Source organism: Lissotriton vulgaris, chromosome 7, assembly GCF_964263255.1.
Source record: "Lissotriton vulgaris chromosome 7, aLisVul1.2, whole genome shotgun sequence".
In the NCBI taxonomy this organism is placed as follows: Eukaryota; Metazoa; Chordata; class Amphibia; order Caudata; family Salamandridae; genus Lissotriton; species Lissotriton vulgaris.
The window spans coordinates 222,700,905-222,724,470 of record NC_141695.1 but is presented as its reverse complement, the minus strand read 5'-3'; the positions used below and the strand labels follow the sequence as shown (position 1 = coordinate 222,724,470).

Here is a 23,566-nt window from a genome sequence, read left to right as displayed (position 1 = left end):
CGACACGAGCGGAAGTCGCGTAGAGGCTTGGCGCCCGGAGGCGCTGCTTAAGGGGCTGGCCTTGCTGGGGAGCGGGTGTCGGTCACAGCGTTACAGCGCAACAGCATGTGAGCCTACCTGCTCGCCGGATCGCCCATCAGCCTGCATGTCAGCGTCCAGGGACCCAGGTCCTTCATCTGCCTCACGGAACGGGGATCCAGTGCCTCCTTCACCGCGCCTGCTGCCTGCTGTCTCCTCCCCCCGCTGCAGCCCTCCACCACCGGGCCTGCAGCTGAGCAGGGGGAGTAGAGACTTCAACTCCCAGCAGCCTCCGCGACACGAGCGGAAGTCGCGTAGAGGCTTGGCGCCCGGAGGCGCTGCTTATGGGGCTGGCCCTCCCGCGTCGCGGGACCGCGCGCGGGGCCTTGCCCGGGGCTAAGCCCGGGCAAAGGGCGGGCCCTCTGTGGCCCTCAGAGGCCTGAGGAGACTGGGCTGGGCACTACCCCCTGGCCAATTCTGCACTGTTCACCAAGGTATTACATTATTGTGACTCAAAACATATTGCAAATGGCTCCTACTGTATCCAAATCCACCACTAAAAACACGGTCAAAAAAACGCCCATTAACACAAGTTCTGTTGCAAGGATCACCGCCCAAACTAAAACACCGTTACCAACGCTAACTGCTATTGACCGTATGCTTCAACAGACAATCGTAGTGGTAGCAAATGCCATTGAAAACACCGAGAGACGATTGTCCCTACCACCCAGCGCTTGTCTAATTTACCGCACACCACAACCTGTTGACAGTACTGTACATAACATAAATATGACTGCATTATCAAATGACTCTATTTTAATGCAATCTTACGCAGGCCTTCCCGGGACTGTGCCACCTCCCATAGAAGACTCTCCTACACTCCCAACAATATTCCAAGACAGGGACAGCCGTCTGTCCCTAACACCTAATTTGCAGATTAATGTAACACCATCTGAGGATCTGGGCCCTAGCAACGCGCCTAGCGCAATATTGATATCCTGCGACAATGAGGATACCACCCATACAATAGACCCACCTAATAATAGCAGCGTCAATAGTACGATCAACCTTGGCACTGCCCATCGTAGATCTAGACGCACCCATAATAGAAAATTACCAGCTCCTATTAGGGGTCGCATGAAACAAAGGGGTAGAAGAAAGAAGGCAACTTTACCATCACCTCCCATAGAACAAACTAACGGAAGTGAACCACCATTGCCAAACCCGGGAGCCGCAGTTAATATGGAGTCTATAATGGTTCAAATCATGGACGCTATGAAGCTCCTCATTGCTCCCCTAAACGACAAACTTGAGCAAATAGGTAAAAAGGTGGAAAACCTGGAAAAATTGGGCTTAGCCAAATTAGACATTCTCGAACATCTAGGCCCACAAATCACCCAACCCACCTCAAATGTACCGACTGTGAATAAGGCCAACACCACTGCCCATACTACATCTAAACCACACGTTCCACCAGCCAGAAATACGAACCCCACAGCAGCTACTGGTAAAACTGCAAATTCACATACCAACATACCAAGCAATGCCACCAACGGTCCTTCTACATCCTCTTCCCTCACAGCACCGGGTGAGGTGCCCATGGACCACCCTTCAGTAAGCAGGAACCCACCAGCGCGTAGCTACAACAACAATAATATTCCCGCTGTGATCAATCTCCCACCAGAAAGCAGGCCATACGTAGCAATCCTTGCCAATGTACCAAAACTTAAACCCTGCCAATTTGAAAATAGTGAAACCCTTAAAAACAAAATTTTACATTGGCTTGTCCATAACTGTGGATTCCCCTTAAGTGGGGCAGGCCAGATCATTTCAACCCAAAGGGTAGGATGGGTGGGCCCAAGCAAAAAGGAAATAAATGGAGACTGTGTAATCATAAACTACAAAACCACCTAATGGGCAAGAGATTCCATCCTGAACGCGCCCATCCCTTCAGACAATGATTACAATACAACCCTGTTCCCATTGGACTACTTTTACAGAAATCTGGTGGGGTTCAAGATCCCGGTGCAGAATTTTAAACATCCCAGAGCAATTAATACACCTTACCCACTAGTACAGCAGGTACCAGTACAATCAGCTGGGTACCCCTCGCCCCTTTACGACTTTAGTAACCAGCATGTCCCACAACCTCCTATGAATTTGTACAGAATGCCTAACCCCAATTACCGTAATTACAACAATGCCACTGGGCCTGGAAACAACATCTATGGTCAATTCACAGTCCCAACATCAAATAGATTTCAGATATTTAATTCCCTAGACGAAAAGGATTGACTCATGAATACTGTTCTCGATGAAAGTGAACCTCATACAGACATTTTTGCAATAAGCACAAACGATCTAACCATGATAGACAATACCACTGGTACTGTTGAAATCCCTCCTGCAAGTGATCCTCACATAGATATCCCCGTAACAAATTTAAACGATTTGACTATGACAGATAACATCACTTGTACTGTTGAAAATCATCTGGGTAACCAAATACTACCGCCAGTCACAACAGTTACTGTTCCACCACAAGTATTCAGGGAAGAGTCATTGAGGGTTATTACGTGGAACATAGCCGGGCTAGCCTCTAAGGTAAACACACCCGCATGGGATGACTTTCTCAAACAGGGCTATGATATAATATGCCTACAAGAAACTTGGGATAGGGCCGAAGTACATGTTGAGGGATATACCTCTTTTAATGTGCTGGCTGTGGCTTCCCAGGCTGGTCGAGCCAAGGGGGGGCTAGTGACTCTGTTATCTACAACATTGACTGAGTTTTGGGTTAGTGACCAGGCAATCTTAGGAGAACATGCTTCTGTTCTGCGTTTGGCCCACAGTGGATACAGAGGCTTGATAATAGTGAATTTTTACAACAACATTGCCGGGCACAAACAGGGGATATTCATTTCTGATATCGAGCAGGCCATCGATGCAATGTTGTTAAGTACATCCAAACCAGCTGCAATTTTGTGGGCCGGAGATTTTAACATCAAAACATGCACTTATGCATTAAAGGGGGCGTGCGGCCATAGGGAGGAATACTCTGGAAGGGAAACAACATGCGTATATAACCATTTCCCGCACAACAACCTTGGCAGCGCTTTGAATAACTTATTGGCCAAATATGATCTGGAACTCCTCGAATGTAATATGAATGTAAACAATGCTAGATGTCCAACATTCCATGGAAGGAATAGCCAATCTTTTATTGACCATATCATCGTATCCTGTTCTATAACTTATATTAATGCCTGGGTAATTGAACAAACGGTCAGTGACCACAATAGTGTATCTGCTGAATTACTGGGCTGGGGGTCAAAAAGGAATTCCTATGGTCAACCCATTCAGGACATCTCCGTAGTAAGACCGAACGGGACAAGGGTGAAGTGGACAAAAGCCGACCCCGCTAAAATTATTACTAATGTAATCATAAAATGCCATGGAGAGGTGGAGTACTGTTAATCCCCAACACCATGCCCAGGAACTTTGCTATCCAATTTTTTAATCATTACGCAAGCTATCGAGAAATCACCGACACGCAAAACTCGGAATCCAAGAAAAGTCAAGACAGCGTGGTTTGATGACAATTGTGCCCAGTCATTAAAAAGGTTAAAAATCTCGCTTGACACCAAACCAAGAGACCTCTGTAAGATCAGGGAAGAGCGTTACAACTACAAAGCTGCACTAGCCACTCGGAAGAGAGAATTACAGGACGAGGCATGGGCTAAATTAGATCAGGCTGCAGAAACAAAAGATCATAAACTTTTCTGGGACACTGTAAACAGCCCATACTTAAAGAACGACAATATCCCTGAACTAACGTCGCATGTCAGTTGCCAAGCCTGGATTGTACACTTTACTGGGATTTTTAACTCCGATTGTACTTTTGATTCTATTTCGGTTCCAAATCTTAATGTTTTAACTGTGATGCCAACCTGTTTTAAATGGGAGAAATTATTGTTTTCGGTATCTTTAAATGAGGTACGGGATGCAATTGAGAAAAGCAAGGGGGGGAAAGCCCCGGGCCCAGATGGGGTTCCCGTGGACTTTTTTAAATCCGAGATTGATTTATGGGCCCCTATTTTAACACGCTACTTTAATGCTGCTATTGAGGACGAGTTACCTACCTCATGGGGTCAATCTATCTTGGTGCCACTTTTCAAAAAAGGTTCAAGGGCCGAAGCACGAAACTATCGCCCAATTTCCCTTTTGGACTCGTCACTGAAGATACTGAGTCGCGTGCTTCTGGTAAGATTGGAGTCCTGGGTTGAAGACAAAAATGTTCTGTCACCAATACAGTATGGGTTCCGAAGGGGCACAGGAACCATGGAGCAGTGTGTGAACCTTGAGCTTATTATCGGCAAGTACACAAAAGCCAAGGAAGGGAATTTATTCAAGTGCTTTGCCGATCTAAGCTCAGCGTTCGACCTAGTGGAACACACACTGCTCTGGCCAACATTACTTGCTATGGGCGCACCCCCAGAAATTATCCATTTATTGGCCAGAATGTATAGCAGCTTATCAAGTAAAGTCAGATTCGGACCGAATGGAGAATGCACCCCCTTTTTTAAAATTGGCAGAGGAATTAGACAAGGGTGTGTTCTTGCTCCCTTGTTATTCTCCCTTTTTATAAATCAGGTTGACCGGTTCCTACAAGAATCTTTTTCTGATGCCCCCATGATTACTGGAAAACAAATACCCGTCCTCCTATATGCGGACGACGCGGTCCTGAGCTCAAGGACCGCGAATGGGCTCCAAAAGCTAATTGATAAATTTAACATTTTTATTAAAGGCAGAATGCTTAAAATTAACAAGGGTAAGACTATGACCATGACCTGTGGAAAGAAATTAAAGAAAAGTAAGTCATTTTTCCTTGATGGGGATAAACTTGAGTCTGTGCAACACTTCTGTTATCTGGGCATTACTTTCTCAGGAGATGGGAGATGGGTAAACGAGCAATCCTGTGTAGGCATGAAGATGACTAGAAATACAAACTGTATCTTCAGATTCGCTTCCAAACTGGGGGGGCGCAGAATAAGAGAGATGATCTCCATCTATAACTCAAGGTGCATGTCCTCTGCTCTATATGGAGCAGGGATATGGGGATATAACTCGCAGATTGCCCTATCCATTCAACAGGAGGAAAACAAGTACCTGAAGCGCTTATTATGTCTCCCTGCTTCAGCGTCAAACGAAATTACCCATAGGGAGCTGGGCTTACACTACGTCATAGATTTGATTGCACTACGCCCCCTTTCCCTTTGGCGATCCATTTGGGCTAAAGATGAAACCAAGTTTACCCAGGAAGTAATTTCAGACTGTATTAAATTGGATCAGCACTCAAAAATCCCTTGGCTAAAACATATTTCCCACTGGTACAAGATCCTTTTTGGTCAGGATATTTTTAAAGATATCCCAACAGAATCAGTTTTAACGAAGCGTGACCTCAAAACCACCTATATGGATCATGCAAAGGGGACCAGAATGAAGGGGTATGCTATACAAAGTACATTCAAATTGTACTTGGAGTATAATTTAAGCACAGGATTCCCATCATACCTTACATTTGTTAATATTAACTCCCATCGCTTTGTTCTAGCACGCCTGAGGCTGGGCATAGTTCACCATTTGGTGGCTTTCCCCACTGTAAAAAAGCCCGGGTCATGTCCGTGCCCATGCGATGGGAAATCTAAACAGAGTATCTGCCACTTTTTACTATTTTGTAATTTTTATACTGGTTTTAGAAAGTTTTATCTAAAGCAACTATTTTTAGAATACAGTACGTGTAATATAAGAGCTGCAATGCAATTGTTGTTTGACTTGTCCTCCCCGAATGTGTGTTATCGTGTAGCCATCTATGTTCTTAAATGCATCGGGCACAGGAAATCAATTATTATATGATTCCCGCTGTTTTTCCTGTTGGTAAATACACCCAATGACTAACTGTGAGCTACTGTTAAACCACATGCATTTCTCTTATATATGAATTTTGGATATTTTATACCTCTTACTTGCTGTGTATCCTGGTAATGTTTGTCGTCCGGCTTTGTACCCTTTTTTGCACTAACGCTTTTTAAATTTTCCGTATACAAACTGCTGCTAACATACGTAAGAGACTATAAAGACACTGCACTTTAGTTATATCTTTGCATATTTTGCACATACTACTGCACTTTATGCCCAGCATAGGCCTTTCTCTGATTTGCACTATTCCACTTGGCATGTTTTGCACTAAATTTCTAAATTGCTGCTAAATATAGTGTCCAATTTTGCCATATTTTGCACATACTATTGCACTTTATGCCCAGCATAGGCCTTTTCTGATTAGTAGTATCCCTCTTGGCATGTTTTGCACAAAACTTTTAAATTGCTGCTAAATATAGTGATTAACTTTTTTTCTGTGTATAAATGCAAAATATCTTGTAGGTCTTAATTAGATTGGCTTGGATACCGATGTAATTGTTTTTAGAAAAGTTTCATTATTCTTTTTTCTTTTTACAAATGTGATTTCAACTGCATTACGAATGTTGCTATATGGTTGTACTTGTACAAAGCGAATAAAGCATTTTGAAACTTTTTTGTATATTAGTAGGCTGTGATGCAACAACAAACACCTTGTCAGTATTTCCCGGTCTTGCCAATGAAACGAAGAAGAATTCTTTCCCCCATTTGGTGACTGGATGCAGTGGAGTAGAGACTTGGTACGATGGACTGACTGTCTCAGGACTGCTGTAGCCGCTGGCTACTGCAATGGGCGTTGTAGCTTCGATTGAGGTGCCTGACAAATTGTCTTTGCTTTCTATGAGGATTACCTCAAAAGGTTTCAGGGTGATAGTGATTTTCCTTCCTGGTTTATAAGTTTTTCCTTGGAAAACCACAGTTCCAGTCGGGATGATAGCATCACTGTTTGGTTTTTGGAAGTTGCCAATTGAAAATTCTTTGTCATCATCGCCTGATTTCCCAGGAGGTGTTAGCACATAATATTCAACTCCCTGTTGTTGCAAAGGAACAGGTTCAATGGTCTCAACACGGGAACCTCTGTGCAAGATAACTATGAGTGATATTGGACTTGCTGATGTAATGATGAATGGTATATATAGCCTGCTCTATCTTTAGCAAGCGTTTATCAGACTCTAAATAGAGTCTTCGCCACTTCCTTTCTGCCTGTCTGCACCGATTGCGCAGGGTTTTCAGCTCCTCGCTAAACCAAGGGGCTGAGGGTTTCCTTCTGTTCTTTATATTTTTCAGAGGAGCAATCTTATCCAGGGTGTCTATGATATGATTGCAGTAGACCTGATAGTTCTGGTCCACAGAGTCCTCGGAGTCAAAGAGAGTTTTACTGGTAAAAGTGGGATTTATTTTATTTATAGATAGTTTAGATCAGTCCCGTCCCTTGTGATAGGTTACAGGGCAGGTGTTTCCATTCCCTTGAATAGGTACAGTGATCTGAAAATGGATCAGGAAGTGGTCGTTCCAGCTTTGAGGTAAGGTATCAATCACCTTAGTCTCCGTCCGGTTTGCGAATACCAAATCCAGTGCATGTCCACCTGAGTGAGTTGGTTCCAGTATCAGCTGGTCTAGACCCCAGTTCCCACATATATGCTGTAAGTCCTTCAGGTGATTCCCTAGGGGCCCATTGTCCCATAGGTTAAAATCCCCTTGGAGCAGCAATCTAGAGTGGGTCAGTGCGAGGGCGGCGATAGTGCCATAGAGTGCTTGGTACTGTGTATCCAGGCCTGGTGGCCTATAGCAGATCATGCCAGTAAGCATCCTTCCTTTAGGTGTTTGTAGGGAGAAGCCCAGAAGTTCTATCCCTACAACATCATCAACCTGTAGGGGGGAAAGGTCCCACTTATCCTTGAATATCACCCCAACCCCTCCTCCTCTTCCCTGGGACCTGGGTTTGTGAAATATCTTATACCCGTCCGGGCAAGCAAGGCCCAGCTCCACCGAGGAGTTCACACTCGTCCATGTCTCCGTGATAAAAAGGACGTCTAAATCCATGTTTTCTAACAGGTTTGCCACCTCCTGGTGGTGTTTAACCAGGGATAGGCTATTAATCAGCCCACACCCCAAGGTAACGGAGGGCTGTGGCCCATCTTTTTGAGACCCACCCTTTATCCTCTCTCCTATACTCAGCAGGGACTCCCTGGAATACCTTAAGCCAGCAGCATTCTTAGCGCTAAGCGCGTCCGATACGCGGACGGGCGCAGACGGGCTTATCTCTGGCGCATCTCCGGCGCTTCGCTGCGCGCATTCGCTGCGTGCCTGCATTTGTCTGTTTAAATAGACAGGCAGTTGCAGGCAGGCCAACCACTAGAGCGCTAACAAAGATGGCGCAGTGGTAAATAGTTTTCCCCGAGTCCCGAGTCCCGCTAAAGCAGCGGAGTGCGTTTTAAGTGCTTTTATAGTGCGGGTGAGAGGGCATAAGTTCTACCAGACGCAGAAGGTATTTTATATTAAAACAAACACAATATTCAATTTCCTCCTGTAAATTTTAAAATCCTGTCCCTAATGGTAACAGTACTATTTTAGCAGCAACAAGATATTTGTCATTAAAAATGTAGCGTAAAGCTCGTGCGAGCACAACTAGCACGCAGCATTTCAGTCAGGGACTGTCACCTTCCAAGATGATCGCGCGCCGGCACTGCCCTCCCTAAATAGACAGGCAGTTGCAGGCAGGCCAACCACTAGAGCGCTAACAAAGATGGCGCAGCGGTAAGTAGTTTTCCCCGAGTCCCGAGTCCCGAGCCCCGCTAAAGCAGCGGCGTGCGTTTTAAGTGCTTTTATAGTGCGGGTGAGAGGTCGTAAGTTCTACCGGACGCAGAAGGTATTTTATATTAAAACAAACACAATACTCAATTTCCTCCTGTAAATTTTAAAATCCTGTCCCTAATGGTAGCAGTACTATTTTAGCAGCAACAAGATATTTGTCATTAAAAATCCAGCGTAAAGCTCGTGCAAGCACAACTAGCACGCAGCGTTTCAGTCAGGGACTGTCACCTTCCAAGAAGCCTAAAGCCAACTTTACCAGTAAAGAGGATTTATAATGAGGATTAATCATTACCATTCCAAATTTATAAAACATGATTCATCCTTTCAAATCAGGAATTACAACTTAAAAGTGTATTGAGAAAGTCTCAATGTTAACTACGAGAGAAGTAGACCTCACTCACAGTAGTGAAACATAAAATGAGTTGATTTTCACTCCGGGACATGGAAAAGGTAAAAGCACATGTCCTACCTTTTAGTTACACAGTGCACTGCCCTATGGGTCACCTATTGCCTACCTTATAGGTGACCTATGTTTAATTAAAGGGGAGGTTTAGGCTTGGCAAAGGGTTTTTCATTGCCAATTCTAAGTGGAAGTAAACTGCACACAAAGGCCCTGCAGTGGCAGTCCTGAGATAGGTTTGAAAGGCTAGTTTTTTGGGTGGCACAATCAGTGCTGTAGGGCCACTAGTGGCATTTAGGGTGCAGGCCCTTAGTGTATGGTATTCCACTCTACAAGGGACTTACATGTAACTTAAATATGCCTGTTGTTTATATACCATTATTACCATATTGAGGAAAGAAGCACATGCACTTTAGCCCTGCTCAGCAAAGGTAAGGTCCTCTGAGTTTTAAGGCCAACAAAGATAATCAGTAGAAAGAGGAGGTAAGCAGGCAACCTGTTTAGGGCAAGACCACTCTAATGATAACCGGTCTAATAATAACATACATATATAACTATAGTTCTCAAGTCTAAATGAGGCATGCAAATCCCATGTTTCTCAGAGAAGCCTCTAGTACTTTTTGCTATGTATACCAGCAGTTATAAACTTTCCATCCGAAACAAATGGGTATTTCATCAGCACTGATTTAATTTACCGTACCCCAATGGAATGCCCTAGTATGTTAGTTAAAGCCAATCTGGCTGTATATAGTAGTAGCACTGTTTTGTTTTCCCATCAAACAGTTCTATTTAGCTCAAAGGTCACTATGCAGTGCTTTTGATGAGACATTACAGCAGAAACAATTAATGATAGAAACACACCATTAGCACTATTGCTTTTCTAGAACTACATTCCAGGATAGTGGTTAGAATACCACTTGGTGAACAATACTTATCATAAAACACTGAAAAAATGATAATATAAAAAGGAATTTACCACTAGTGGGTCTTTCTGGCTCTTCAATGGCAGGCTGCTTTGGAAAACCAATAATCACAAGTCCAAAATGCATTCCAGGAGCTTCCACCACGTGGGTGGTAGGCTTGTTGCCAAAATCATATATTGCTATGGAGTATTGCGTTCCAGGGATTGGTTTCCACTCAATATTAGAAAGTGATTCTCCATCTAAGGTAATTAGAGGCACTGCAGATTTTTTTACTATGAGGATTGCCCGATTCTTTTCCAAAGTGGGGTTACTTGTAAATATATACTTGGGGCCATATTCCGATTCGTCTGGAATTTTGAGCAAGAAGCTTTCATAAAACCTGGCTCCAATTTTCCCTGCTGTGCAGTAATATGTCACCTGGACCGGTTGATTGGCTGTGATGAAGATAGTGGTGAATTCTGGTATTCCAATCTGGGTTACCTCTCCTGCCTTCAAAGTTTGACTTTGCTTGTGGTCTCCTACTTGAAACTGTATATTAGTAGGCTTGGACGCGACAACAAACACCATGTCAGTATTTCCCGTAATTGCCAATAAAGTGAAGTAGAAATTTTGCCCCCATTGGGTGACGGGATGCAGAGGGGTAGAGACTTGGTAGGATGGCGTGACTGACTCAGGACTGCTATAGCCACTGAGTACTGTAATGGGTTTTGTGGCATTGATTCCGGTGCCTGACAAATTGTCTTTGCTTTTCAAGCGGATTACCTCAAAAGGGTTGAGGGAGACAGCGATTTTACTTCATGGTTTGTAAGTTTGGCCTTCAAAACCCACAGTTTCAGTCGGGTAGATGTCAACATTGTTTGGATTTTGGAAGTTGCCAATTGAAAATTCTTTGTCATCATCGCCTGATTTCCCAGGAGGTGTCAGCACATAATACTCAACTCCTTGTTGTTGCAGAGGAACAGGTTTAATGGTCTCAACACGGGAGCCTGTGTAGATGAGAACTGTGAGTGATATTGAACTAATCGTAATAAGAAGTAATGCCAAATGCAGAGGATGCAACCATTTTGTTGTGAATAGTGTATATGTTAATCTCAGCCTAACCCTTTGGGTGGCTGTTTATTTCACTTTGTTAAAGCCTGTAGTCATATTCTACTTCTACCAATGACACCATGGTTCCAGAGGTATAGTCCACTCTGTCATGAGCGCTGTGAGTGACAGCATTTCATACAATCACATGTGCACATCTGCCTTAAAACAAGTGTGTTTCAATGGCACAACTTGTAGTCCAGTTGTTTAGGTTTGGATTTTTCTTTTCATAGATCCTTTTTTTTCACCCTTCTCTATTTCTTATTTTATTTTTTTGTAGGAAAGGTATTTGTTGGGTACTACACTTACTGTGTCTCATCACTTTTGCCCGCTGGCATGGAGTTCCATGAGGTAACACCTTTGCCCCTTGAACTGTGTCTCATGCCCACATATTCACACGCCTGCCTGCTTGCCAGCTCCGTGTTCACATCATCAGCTGCCCCCACCTGACTATATTCGCCTGCTCCTGATCCTTCCATGTAAATGCTTGCTTCCAACTGTTTTGAGAGTTGGAGTGAGAATTGTCGAATTCACATGGCACAGCAGCCATCTTTGAGTGTGGGGGGCATTACTCGCTCTCAAATATACTACAGGTGCTTGGCTTCCTGTATCTAGCACAAGAGAGGCCTCACATACATCTTTCCACCCAAATGCCTTCAAGTCACCAGACTTACCTGAAGTGGGCTTTTCAGCGCTCAAGTCCTCTGTGTTGCTGAGATCTGGAACATTAAGCTCTGTATAGAAAAAGACGAAAAGGAATCTAGTCAGAACTTTACATATGTTTTGGTTTGGCAGCTAAATATCTACTTATGACCAATTCACAACATTTTTCGAAAGAACACTGAAGACTCATAGCGTGCAGGCAAAAGGATTGAGTAATAACTAGTTTTGTAACGTGCACTTGAATTGAGACAGCTTTCTAACAGGGACATCGTGGTTGTGACCAAGTTTGGAACAAATGGCAAGGTAACTCTTGGATGGTTCCAATAATAGTGACGCAACTGGTGATCTAAAAAGAACAGCGACCACCTGAATACGAACTAGTTAACCCTAAAAGTCAAATGGGAAAGGTGCACCATAAACAAATGATTGCACTTCACAGACAGACTATTCTGGTAGGAGACTCGAAGGAAAAGGAGTCGAATCACGAACACTGCAAATGATGTAACTGCAGATGGTCTTCAAGTGTCCTAACAGCGCTCATCCCATGATGGCTGCAGCATTTCGAAGCAGCATGCCTGGATCGCTCAACAGTGAGGCACCAGGCACCGTTCCATTCCAAGGCGGCCCCCCCTCAATGTTTACAGTGATCCTCATTGAAAAGCATTGTGCACAGAGCATCCTTGTTTTACAATTCCAAGTTGGCAAGCACATTGTTCCTGTGTGGGGCACTTTTTAAGGTATAAAACAATGAGGCTGTATTCAGAATGCTGTTCCAAGATGGAATGAGCATGATCTTAACTTTAATGGGGCAGCTCTGCCTTTCCCAGAACTTTTGTACTAGGTCCACTAGAAGGAGTTTGTGCGAAGAGAAAAAATCAAGTGGTCCCGCAAGTTATCTAACCTTCACCACAGAAGGCCCTTCTGGAAGGAAATGAGCTGTTAGTGTATAATTTGTCATGTGAGATTGTGTCAATAAAGCAGGGGCAAAGAATAAACGGCCTTGCTTGCTTGGGATACTTCAGATTCCTTCAATGGTGGAAGAGAGTGCAAATGTATGCGATCAACATCTGTCAATATTTGAGTGTGTTCTATATAAAAGTATGTTGAGAGTGTGAGCTGAAGCACTGTGGGATTTCTCGTTTTGATCCATCTTCTCAACAGGCAAATATTCATGAAGTAAGTATGTGTGATTCACCTGGCAAATCACTCATACAAACAAATAAATTATGAGCGGAATACTTGATTAAATCTCGGCCATCTCTAATTATTAAGGGCAGCACTCGAGTTCATATTTATTTGGCTCACTGATCCACTAAAGACTGGTGCCTACCATAGTAAATATGTCTTTACCTCTGCTAATAAGGCCATTCCGGTCCCTAAGGTTATATTTTTCGATTTTATGTTTAGAACAGAATGATTTTGTATTGTATTGCAGGACCTTTTAATTCCACCTGTGAGCATGTATTAATGGTAAATAGTAGTAGTGCAGCAATACATTAGTCTACAATATAGAAGTGAATTTCTGGTCAAGTCAAGGCTATAACATTTTCCATGCTCATGACGAGCTCAGCTCGTCATGAGCCATGGAACGCTCAGGTGCAGGGAGAATTCCACCGCTGTGCTGAGCGTTCCACAGGAGCCGGTGCACCTGTGACGAGCTCAGCTCGTCATGAGCACAGGAGTGCCGTGCCTCATGACTAGCTGAGCTTGTCATGAGCTTGCGGGTGCTGTGCACGCCCTCCTGCCCCCCGGCACAGCAGGGGAATTACCCCCGCAGCGAAGGGATTAATACACCTGGTTGTTCAGTACTACAGTAGTACATGAAGTATTATTGATTTACCATTCCAAGGTAGCAAGCACATTTTTTCTTAATCAGTCTGTTATTTTGAAGCTATAAAAAAACAAGATAACATGCACAATACTTTCATCAAGTGTCTTTGAAGTGCATAGAGGTCCTTTCATTCTAGCCCCGGCCCCAGTCTAGCAGTAGGGGGTACTCAACCCTTTGTGATCTAACAGGACACTGCCTATTCAGGTGTAAGTGTCAGCTCCCCCCTCCCTACCCAAGAAGAACCTTCTGAATGCAGATGAGACTTCCGACGCACCTAACCGTTGTTTGTTTGTGGCTGTCTAGAGGAAATGCACAAAATGTAGCTGTTAACCACCCCAAATATGTATTGGAGGCTGCAGTAACACAGAGCAGTGAGAGCCGAGAAATGTCCACTTTCTAAATGTGGCATTTCTAAAACAGTAATGTTAGATCCAACTTTACCAGTAAAGATGATTTATCTTTACCATTCCAAAGTTAAAAAACATGCAGCACCATTTCTAATCAGGAATTACAACTTAAAAGAGTATACAGAAACTGCCAATGTTAACCTATTAGATGAGTAGGCCTCGGAGTTGTGAAAAATGAATGTAGGCATTTTTCACTCAAGGACATGGAAAACTTAAAAGCACATGTCCTACCTTTTAGTTACACCACACACTCCCTTACGGGTTACCTATGGCCTACCTTCGAGGTAACTTATGTGTAATAAAAAGGGAGGCTTAGGCTTGGCAAAGGGTTTTTAAATGCCATGTCAAAGTGGTAGTAAACTGCACACACAGGCCCTACAGTGGCAGGCCTGAGATAGGTTTGAAAGTCTAGCATTTAGGGTACAGGGCCAGGGTATATGGTATTACACTCTACAAGGGACTGGCAAGTAACCTAAATATGCCAACTCTTTATACACCAATATTACCATATTGAGGAAACAGGCACATGCACTTTAGCCTTGGTCAGCAGAGGTAAGGTGCTCAGAGTCCTAAGGCCAACAAAGAGAATCAGCAAAAAAGAGAAGGTAGGCAGGCAAACTATTTGGGTAAAGACCACCCAAAGGATGATTGGTCTACTAATCACTAACATATATATATCAATAGATCTCAAGTCTAAATGAGGTGTGTACATCCAATGTTTCTCAGAGAAGCCTCTAGTACTTTTTGGTATGTATTATGGGAGGTCATAAACTTTCCACCTGAAAAAAAGCGATATATCTTCTGCACTGATTTAATTTCCTGTACCCCCCAGAAATGCCCTAATATGTTAGTTAAAACCAATATTTCTGTATAAAGTAGAAGCACTGTTCCATTTTCCGATCAGAATTTGATTTTAGCTTCAACGTCGCTATTCAGGGCTGTGACGGACATTTTCTTAGACACAATTAAATGATAAGAACACATCATTACCACTATTGCTTTTCTAAAATTGCATTCCAGGCTAATTGGCTAAATTGCTACTTGGTAAACTAGACATATCATAGAATACAGAAAAAAGCATTATATAGAAAAATGTGTTTACCGTCACTGGGTCCTTCTGGCTTTTCAATGGCAGGCTGCTTTGGATAACGGATAATCAGTAATCCAAAGGGCATACCAGGTGCTTCCACCACGTGAGTGGAAGGCTTGTTGCCAATATCATATATTGCTATGGAGTACCCAGTTCCAGGGATAGGTTTCCACTCAATCTTAGAAAGTGATTTTCCATCGAAGGTAATTAGAGGCACTGCAGATGTTTTTACTATGAGGATTGCCCGATTCTTTTCAAAATCCGGGTTACTTGTAACTGTATACTTTGGGGCGTAGTACGTACTGTCGGGGATGTTGATCAAGTAGGGTTCATACGACCTGTCCCCAGTTTTGCCTGGTGTGCTGTAATATGTCACCTGGACAGGTTTATTGGCTGTGATGGAGATAGTGGTGAATTCTGGTATTTCAATTTCAGTAACCTGCCCGACCTTCATGCTTAGGCTTTGTTTATGGTCTCCTACTTGATACTGTATATTAGTAGGCTGTGATGCAACAACAAACACCTTGTCAGTATTTCCCGGTCTTGCCAATGAAAGGAAGAAGAATTCTTTCCCCCATTTGGTGACTGGATGCAGTGGAGTAGAGACTTGGTACGATGGACTGACTGTCTCAGGACTGCTGTAGCCGCTGGCTACTGCAATGGGCGTTGTGGCTTCGATTGATGTGCCTGACAAATTGTCTTTGCTTTCTATGAGGATTACTTCAAAAGGTTTCAGGGTGATAGTGATTTTCCTTCCTGGTTTATAAGTTTGTCCTTGGAAAACCACAGTTCCAGTCGGGATGATAGCAACACTGTTTGGTTTTTGGAAGTTGCCAATTGAAAATTCTTTGTCATCATCGCCTGATTTCCCAGGAGGTGTTAGCACATAATATTGAACTCCCTGTTGTTGCAAAGGAACAGGTTCAATGGTCTCAACACGGGAACCTATGTGGAAGATAACTATGAGTGATATTGGACTTGCTGATGTAATGATGAATGGTGAAGCTCCAGTATGTTTCAGCAGCATCCCAGCAGGAATATTGATTGTGATGGTGGTAGTCTGCCCCCTTTGTAGCGTCAACTCTTTCTTTAATTTGGCAGGTTCATAGTTGATGGTGACAGTGGTTGGCTCTTTGGCTGTGACTTGGAACTCAAACTTCACAGGATTCTTCTCATCATGAATTGTCGGGGTGGGAATAACAAAGTCGGTCCCCACAGGAGCTGATGACTTTTCATCTAGAAGAAAGAGATCACATCATCACTAGCCTATCCCTCTGAATTGTAAAATATAGAGTATGATTTACCAAGCAACTCTTTCAGAAAAACAAAAAAGTAATTGATTGAATGCATGAATAAATCTTAGCCACCTCTAATTATGCGGGGTTGCACTTAAGTCAATAGTTCTTTTTCTCTTTGTTCCCCTGAAGACTGGAACTAACATTAGCAAATATGTCTTGCCAAGTTCCAATGGTATTCTATCTCCAAATTGTGTCATTTTCCATCATGTTTTTCAATTGTTCAATTTTTAGCATTGAATGACTGCATTTGTTTGCTGGATCTTTTCATTCGACCTGTGGGCATGTATTAGTAGTAGTGCAGCAAGACATTAGTCTACAATATAGAAGTGAATTTCAGGTCAAGTCACGGCTATAAAACACCTGATTGTTCACTACTACAGTCGTACATAAAGTATTATTGATTTACCATTTAGATAGCAAGCACATAGTTTATAAATCAGTCTGTTATTTTGAAGCTATAAAAAAACAAGACAATATGCACAATACTTCCATCAAGTGTCTTTGAAGTGCACAGAGGTCCTTTCGTCCCAGCCCCGGTCCCAGACTATCAGTAGGGGGTACTCAGCCTCTTTGTGATCTAACAGGACACTGCCTATTCAGGTGTAAGCGTAGGCTCCCCGCTCCCTCCCTACCCAAGAAGAGCCTTCCGAATGCAGATGAGAATTCAGACGCACCTAAGTGTTCTTTGTTTGTGGCTGTCTAGAGGAAATGCACAAAATGTAGCTGTCAACCACCCCAAATGTGTGTTGAAGTCAGGCTGCAGTCACACAGAGCAGTGAGAGCAGAGAAATGTCCACTTTCTAAAAGTGGCATTTCTAAAACAGTAATGTTAAATCCAACTTTACCGGTAAAGATGATTTATCATTACCATTCCAAAGTTAAAAATTATGAGGCATCATTTCTAAACAGGAATTACAACTTAAAAGAGTATAAATACATTCTCAATGTTAACCTATTAGATGAGTAGTCCTCAGAGTAGTGAAAAATTAACGTAGGCATTTTTCACTCAAGGACACAGAAAACTTAAAAGCACATGTCCTATCTTTTAGTTACACAGCACACTCCCTTATGGGTTACCAATGGCCTATCTTCGAGGTGACTTATATGTAATAAAAGGGGAGGTTTAGGCTTGGCATAGGGTTTTTAAATACCAGGTCAAAGGGGCAGTAAACTGCACACACAGGCCCTCAGTGGCAGGCATGGGATAGGTTTGAAAGTCTTGTTGTGTGGGTGGCACAATCAGTGCTGCAGGCCCACTAGTAGCATTTAGGGTACGGGCCCAGGGTATATGGTATTACACTCTACAAGGGACTGGCAAGTAACCTAAATATGCCAACTGGTTATACCCCAATATTACCATATTGAGGAAACATGCGCATGCACTTTAGCCTTGGTCAGCAGAGGTAAGGTGCTCAGAGTCCTAAGGCCAACAAAGAGAATCAGCAAAAAAGAGAAGGTAGGCAGCAAAGTCTTGTTGTGTGGGTGGCACAATCAGTGCTGCAGGCCCACTAGTAGCATTTAGGGTACGGGCCCAGGGTACATGGTATCACACTCTACAAGCGACTGGCAAGTAACCTAAATATGCCAACTGGTTATACACCAATATTACCATATTGAGGAAACATGCGCATGCACTTTAGCCTTGGTCAGCAGAGGTAAGGTGCTCAGAGTCCTAAGGCCAACAAAGAGAATCAGCAAAAAAGAGAAGGTAGGCAGGCAAACTATTTGGGTAAAGACCACCCTAAGGATGAGTGGTCTAATAATAACTAACATATATATATATCAATAGATCTCAAGTCTAAATGAGGTGTGTACATCCAATGTTTCTGGGAGAAGCCTCTAACACTTTTTTGTATGTATTATCAGAGGTAATAAACCTTCCATCTGAAAAGAAAAATGATATATCTTCTGCACTGATTTAATTTCCTGTACCCCACAGAAATGCCGTAGTATGTTAGTTAAAACCAATATTTCTGTATGAAGTAGAAGCACTGTTCCATTTTCTCATCAGAATTTTATTTTACCCTAAACATCGCTATTCAGTGCTGTGACGGACATTTTCTTAGAAACACTTAAATGATAAGCACACATCATTACCACTATTGCTTTTCTAAAATTACATTCCAGACCAAGTGGTTAAAATTTTACTTGGTAAACTAGACATATCATAGAATACAGAAAAAAGCATTATATAAAAAAATGTGTTTACCGTCACTGGGTCCTTCTGGCTTTTCAATGGCAGGCTGCTTTGGATAACGGATAATCAGTAATCCAAAGGGCATACCAGGTGCTTCCACCACGTGGGTGGAAGGCTTGTTGCCAAAATCATATATTGCTATGGAGTACCCAGTTCCAGGAATTGGTTTCCACTCAATCTTAGAAAGTGATTTTCCATCGAAGGTAATTAGAGGCACTGCAGATGTTTTTACTATGAGAATTGCCCGATTCTTTTCAAAATCCGGGTTACTTGTAACTGTATACTTTGGAGCGTAGTTTGTACTGTCGGGGATGTTGATCAAGTAGGTTTCATATAACCTGTCCCCAGTTTTGCCTGGTCGGTCACAGCGTTACAGCGCAACAGCACGCGAGCCTACCTGCTCGCCGGATCGCCCATCAGCCTGCCTGTCAGTGTCCAGGGACCCAGGTCCTTCATCTGCCTCACGGAACGGGGATCCAGTGCCTCCTTCACCGCGCCTGCTGCCTGCTGTCTCCTCCCCCCGCTGCAGCCCTCCACCACCGGGCCTGCAGCTGAGCAGGGGGAGTAGAGACTTCAACTCCCAGCAGCCTCCGCGACACGAGCGGAAGTCGCGTAGAGGCTTGGCGCCCGGAGGCGCTGCTTAAGGGGCTAGCCTTGCTGGGGAGCGGGTGTCGGTCACAGCGTTACAGCGCAACAGCACGCGAGCCTACCTGCTCGCCGGATCGCCCATCAGCCTGCCTGTCAGCGTCCAGGGACCCAGGTCCTTCATCTGCCTCACGGAACGGGGATCCAGTGCCTCCTTCACCGCGCCTGCTGCCTGCTGTCTCTTCCCCCCGCTGCAGCCCTCCACCACCGGGCCTGCAGCTGAGCAGGGGGAGTAGAGACTTCAACTCCCAGCAGCCTCCGCGACACGAGCGGAAGTCGCGTAGAGGCTTGGCGCCCGGAGGCGCTGCTTAAGGGGCTGGCCTTGCTGGGGAGCGGGTGTCGGTCACAGCGTTACAGCGCAACAGCACGCGAGCCTACCTGCTCGCCGGATCGCCCATCAGCCTGCCTGTCAGCGTCCAGGGACCCAGGTCCTTCATCTGCCTCACGGAACGGGGATCCAGTGCCTCCTTCACCGCACCTGCTCCTGCTGTCTCCTCCCCCCGCTGCAGCCCTCCACCACCGGGCCTGCAGCTGAGCAGGGGGAGTAGAGACTTCAACTCCCAGCAGCCTCCGCGACACGAGCGGAAGTCGCGTAGAGGCTTGGCGCCCGGAGGCGCTGCTTATGGGGCTGGCCCTCCCGCGTCGCGGGACCGCGCGCGGGGCCGTGCCCGGGGCTAAGCCCGGGCAAAGGGCGGGCCCACTGTGGCCCTCAGAGGCCTGAGGAGACTGGGCTGGGCACTACCCCCTGGCCAATTCTGCACTGTTCACCAAGGTATTACATTATTGTGACTCAAAACATATTGCAAATGGCTCCTACTGTATCCAAATCCACCACTAAAAACACGGTCAAAAAAACGCCCATTAACACAAGTTCTGTTGCAAGGATCACCGCCCAAACTAAAACACCGTTACCAACGCTAACTGCTATTGACCGTATGCTTCAACAGACAATCGTAGTGGTAGCAAATGCCATTGAAAACACCGAGAGACGATTGTCCCTACCACCCAGCGCTTGTCTAATTTACCGCACACCACAACCTGTTGACAGTACTGTACATAACATAAATATGACTGCATTATCAAATGACTCTATTTTAATGCAATCTTACGCAGGCCTTCCCGGGACTGTGCCACCTCCCATAGAAGACTCTCCTACACTCCCAACAATATTCCAAGACAGGGACAGCCGTCTGTCCCTAACACCTAATTTGCAGATTAATGTAACACCATCTGAGGATCTGGGCCCTAGCAACGCGCCTAGCGCAATATTGATATCCTGCGACAATGAGGATACCACCCATACAATAGACCCACCTAATAATAGCAGCGTCAATAGTACGATCAACCTTGGCACTGCCCATCGTAGATCTAGACGCACCCATAATAGAAAATTACCAGCTCTTATTAGGGGTCGCATGAAACAAAGGGGTAGAAGAAAGAAGGCAACTTTACCATCACCTCCCATAGAACAAACTAACGGAAGTGAACCACCATTGCCAAACCCGGGAGCCGCAGTTAATATGGAGTCTATAATGGTTCAAATCATGGACGCTATGAAGCTCCTCATTGCTCCCCTAAACGACAAACTTGAGCAAATAGGTAAAAAGGTGGAAAACCTGGAAAAATTGGGCTTAGCCAAATTAGACATTCTCGAACATCTAGGCCCACAAATCACCCAACCCACCTCAAATGTACCGACTGTGAATAAGGCCAACACCACTGCCCATACTACATCTAAACCACACGTTCCACCAGCCAGAAATACGAACCCCACAGCAGCTACTGGTAAAACTGCAAATTCACATACCAACATACCAAGCAATGCCACCAACGGTCCTTCTACATCCTCTTCCCTCACAGCACCGGGTGAGGTGCCCATGGACCACCCTTCAGTAAGCAGGAACCCACCAGCGCGTAGCTACAACAACAATAATATTCCCGCTGTGATCAATCTCCCACCAGAAAGCAGGCCATACGTAGCAATCCTTGCCAATGTACCAAAACTTAAACCCTGCCAATTTGAAAATAGTGAAACCCTTAAAAACAAAATTTTACATTGGCTTGTCCATAACTGTGGATTCCCCTTAAGTGGGGCAGGCCAGATCATTTCAACCCAAAGGGTAGGATGGGTGGGCCCAAGCAAAAAGGAAATAAATGGGGACTGTGTAATCATAAACTACAAAACCACCTAATGGGCAAGAGATTCCATCCTGAACGCGCCCATCCCTTCAGACAATGATTACAATACAACCCTGTTCCCATTGGACTACTTTTACAGAAATCTGGTGGGGTTCAAGATCCCGGTGCAGAATTTTAAACATCCCAGAGCAATTAATACACCTTACCCACTAGTACAGCAGGTACCAGTACAATCAGCTGGGTACCCCTCGCCCCTTTACGACTTTAGTAACCAGCATGTCCCACAACCTCCTATGAATTTGTACAGAATGCCTAACCCCAATTACCGTAATTACCACAATGCCACTGGGCCTGGAAACAACATCTATGGTCAATTCACAGTCCCAACATCAAATAGATTTCAGATATTTAATTCCCTAGACGAAAACGATTGACTCATGAATACTGTTCTCGATGAAAGTGAACCTCATACAGACATTTTTGCAATAAGCACAAACGATCTAACCATGATAGACAATACCACTGGTACTGTTGAAATCCCTCCTGCAAGTGATCCTCACATAGATATCCCCGTAACAAATTTAAACGATTTGACTATGACAGATAACATCACTTGTACTGTTGAAAATCATCTGGGTAACCAAATACTACCGCCAGTCACAACAGTTACTGTTCCACCACAAGTATTCAGGGAAGAGTCATTGAGGGTTATTACGTGGAACATAGCCGGGCTAGCCTCTAAGGTAAACACACCCGCATGGGATGACTTTCTCAAACAGGGCTATGATATAATATGCCTACAAGAAACTTGGGATAGGGCCGAAGTACATGTTGAGGGATATACCTCTTTTAATGTGCTGGCTGTGGCTTCCCAGGCTGGTCGAGCCAAGGGGGGGCTAGTGACTCTGTTATCTACAACATTGACTGAGTTTTGGGTTAGTGACCAGGCAATCTTAGGAGAACATGCTTCTGTTCTGCATTTGGCCCACAGTGGATACAGAGGCTTGATAATAGTGAATTTTTACAACAACATTGCCGGGCACAAACAGGGGATGTTCATTTCTGATATCGAGCAGGCCATCGATGCAATGTTGTTAAGTACATCCAAACCAGCTGCAATTTTGTGGGCCGGAGATTTTAACATCAAAACATGCACTTATGCATTAAAGGGGGCGTGCGGCCATAGGGAGGAATACTCTGGAAGGGAAACAACATGCGTATATAACCATTTCCCGCACAACAACCTTGGCAGCGCTTTGAATAACTTATTGGCCAAATATGATCTGGAACTCCTCGAATGTAATATGAATGTAAACAATGCTAGATGTCCAACATTCCATGGAAGGAATAGCCAATCTTTTATTGACCATATCATCGTATCCTGTTCTATAACTTATATTAATGTCTGGGTAATTGAACAAACGGTCAGTGACCACAATAGTGTATCTGCTGAATTACTGGGCTGGGGGTCAAAAAGGAATTCCTATGGTCAACCCATTCAGGACATCTCCGTAGTAAGACCGAACGGGACAAGGGTGAAGTGGACAAAAGCCGACCCCGCTAAAATTATTACTAATGTAATCTTAAAATGCCATGGAGAGGTGGAGTACTGTTTATCCCCAACACCATGCCCAGGAACTTTGCTATCCAATTTTTTAATCATTACGCAAGCTATCGAGAAATCACCGACACGCAAAACTCGGAATCCAAGAAAAGTCAAGACAGCGTGGTTTGATGACAATTGTGCCCAGTCATTAAAAAGGTTAAAAATCTCGCTTGACACCAAACCAAGAGACCTCTGTAAGATCAGGGAAGAGCGTTACAACTACAAAGCTGCACTAGCCACTCGGAAGAGAGAATTACAGGACGAGGCATGGGCTAAATTAGATCAGGCTGCAGAAACAAAAGATCATAAACTTTTCTGGGACACTGTAAACAGCCCATACTTAAAGAACGACAATATCCCTGAACTAACGTCGCATGTCAGTTGCCAAGCCTGGATTGTACACTTTACTGGGATTTTTAACTCCGATTGTACTTTTGATTCTATTTCGGTTCCAAATCTTAATGTTTTAACTG

General features: G+C 44.2%; 1 protein-coding gene across 1 annotated transcript in view; it reads right to left on the bottom strand.

The window, feature by feature from the left end:
- Positions 1–23,566, bottom strand: part of LOC147701255 (uncharacterized) — a 282,557-nt gene that overhangs the window by 78,919 nt on the left and 180,072 nt on the right. The window contains 5 exon segments of the mRNA XM_086929324.1: positions 10,185–11,149; positions 11,527–11,714; positions 11,854–11,951; positions 15,221–16,444; positions 18,716–19,041. Of these exon segments, the coding sequence (XP_086785450.1) occupies positions 10,185–11,149; positions 11,527–11,714; positions 11,854–11,951; positions 15,221–16,444; positions 18,716–19,041 (2,801 nt within the window).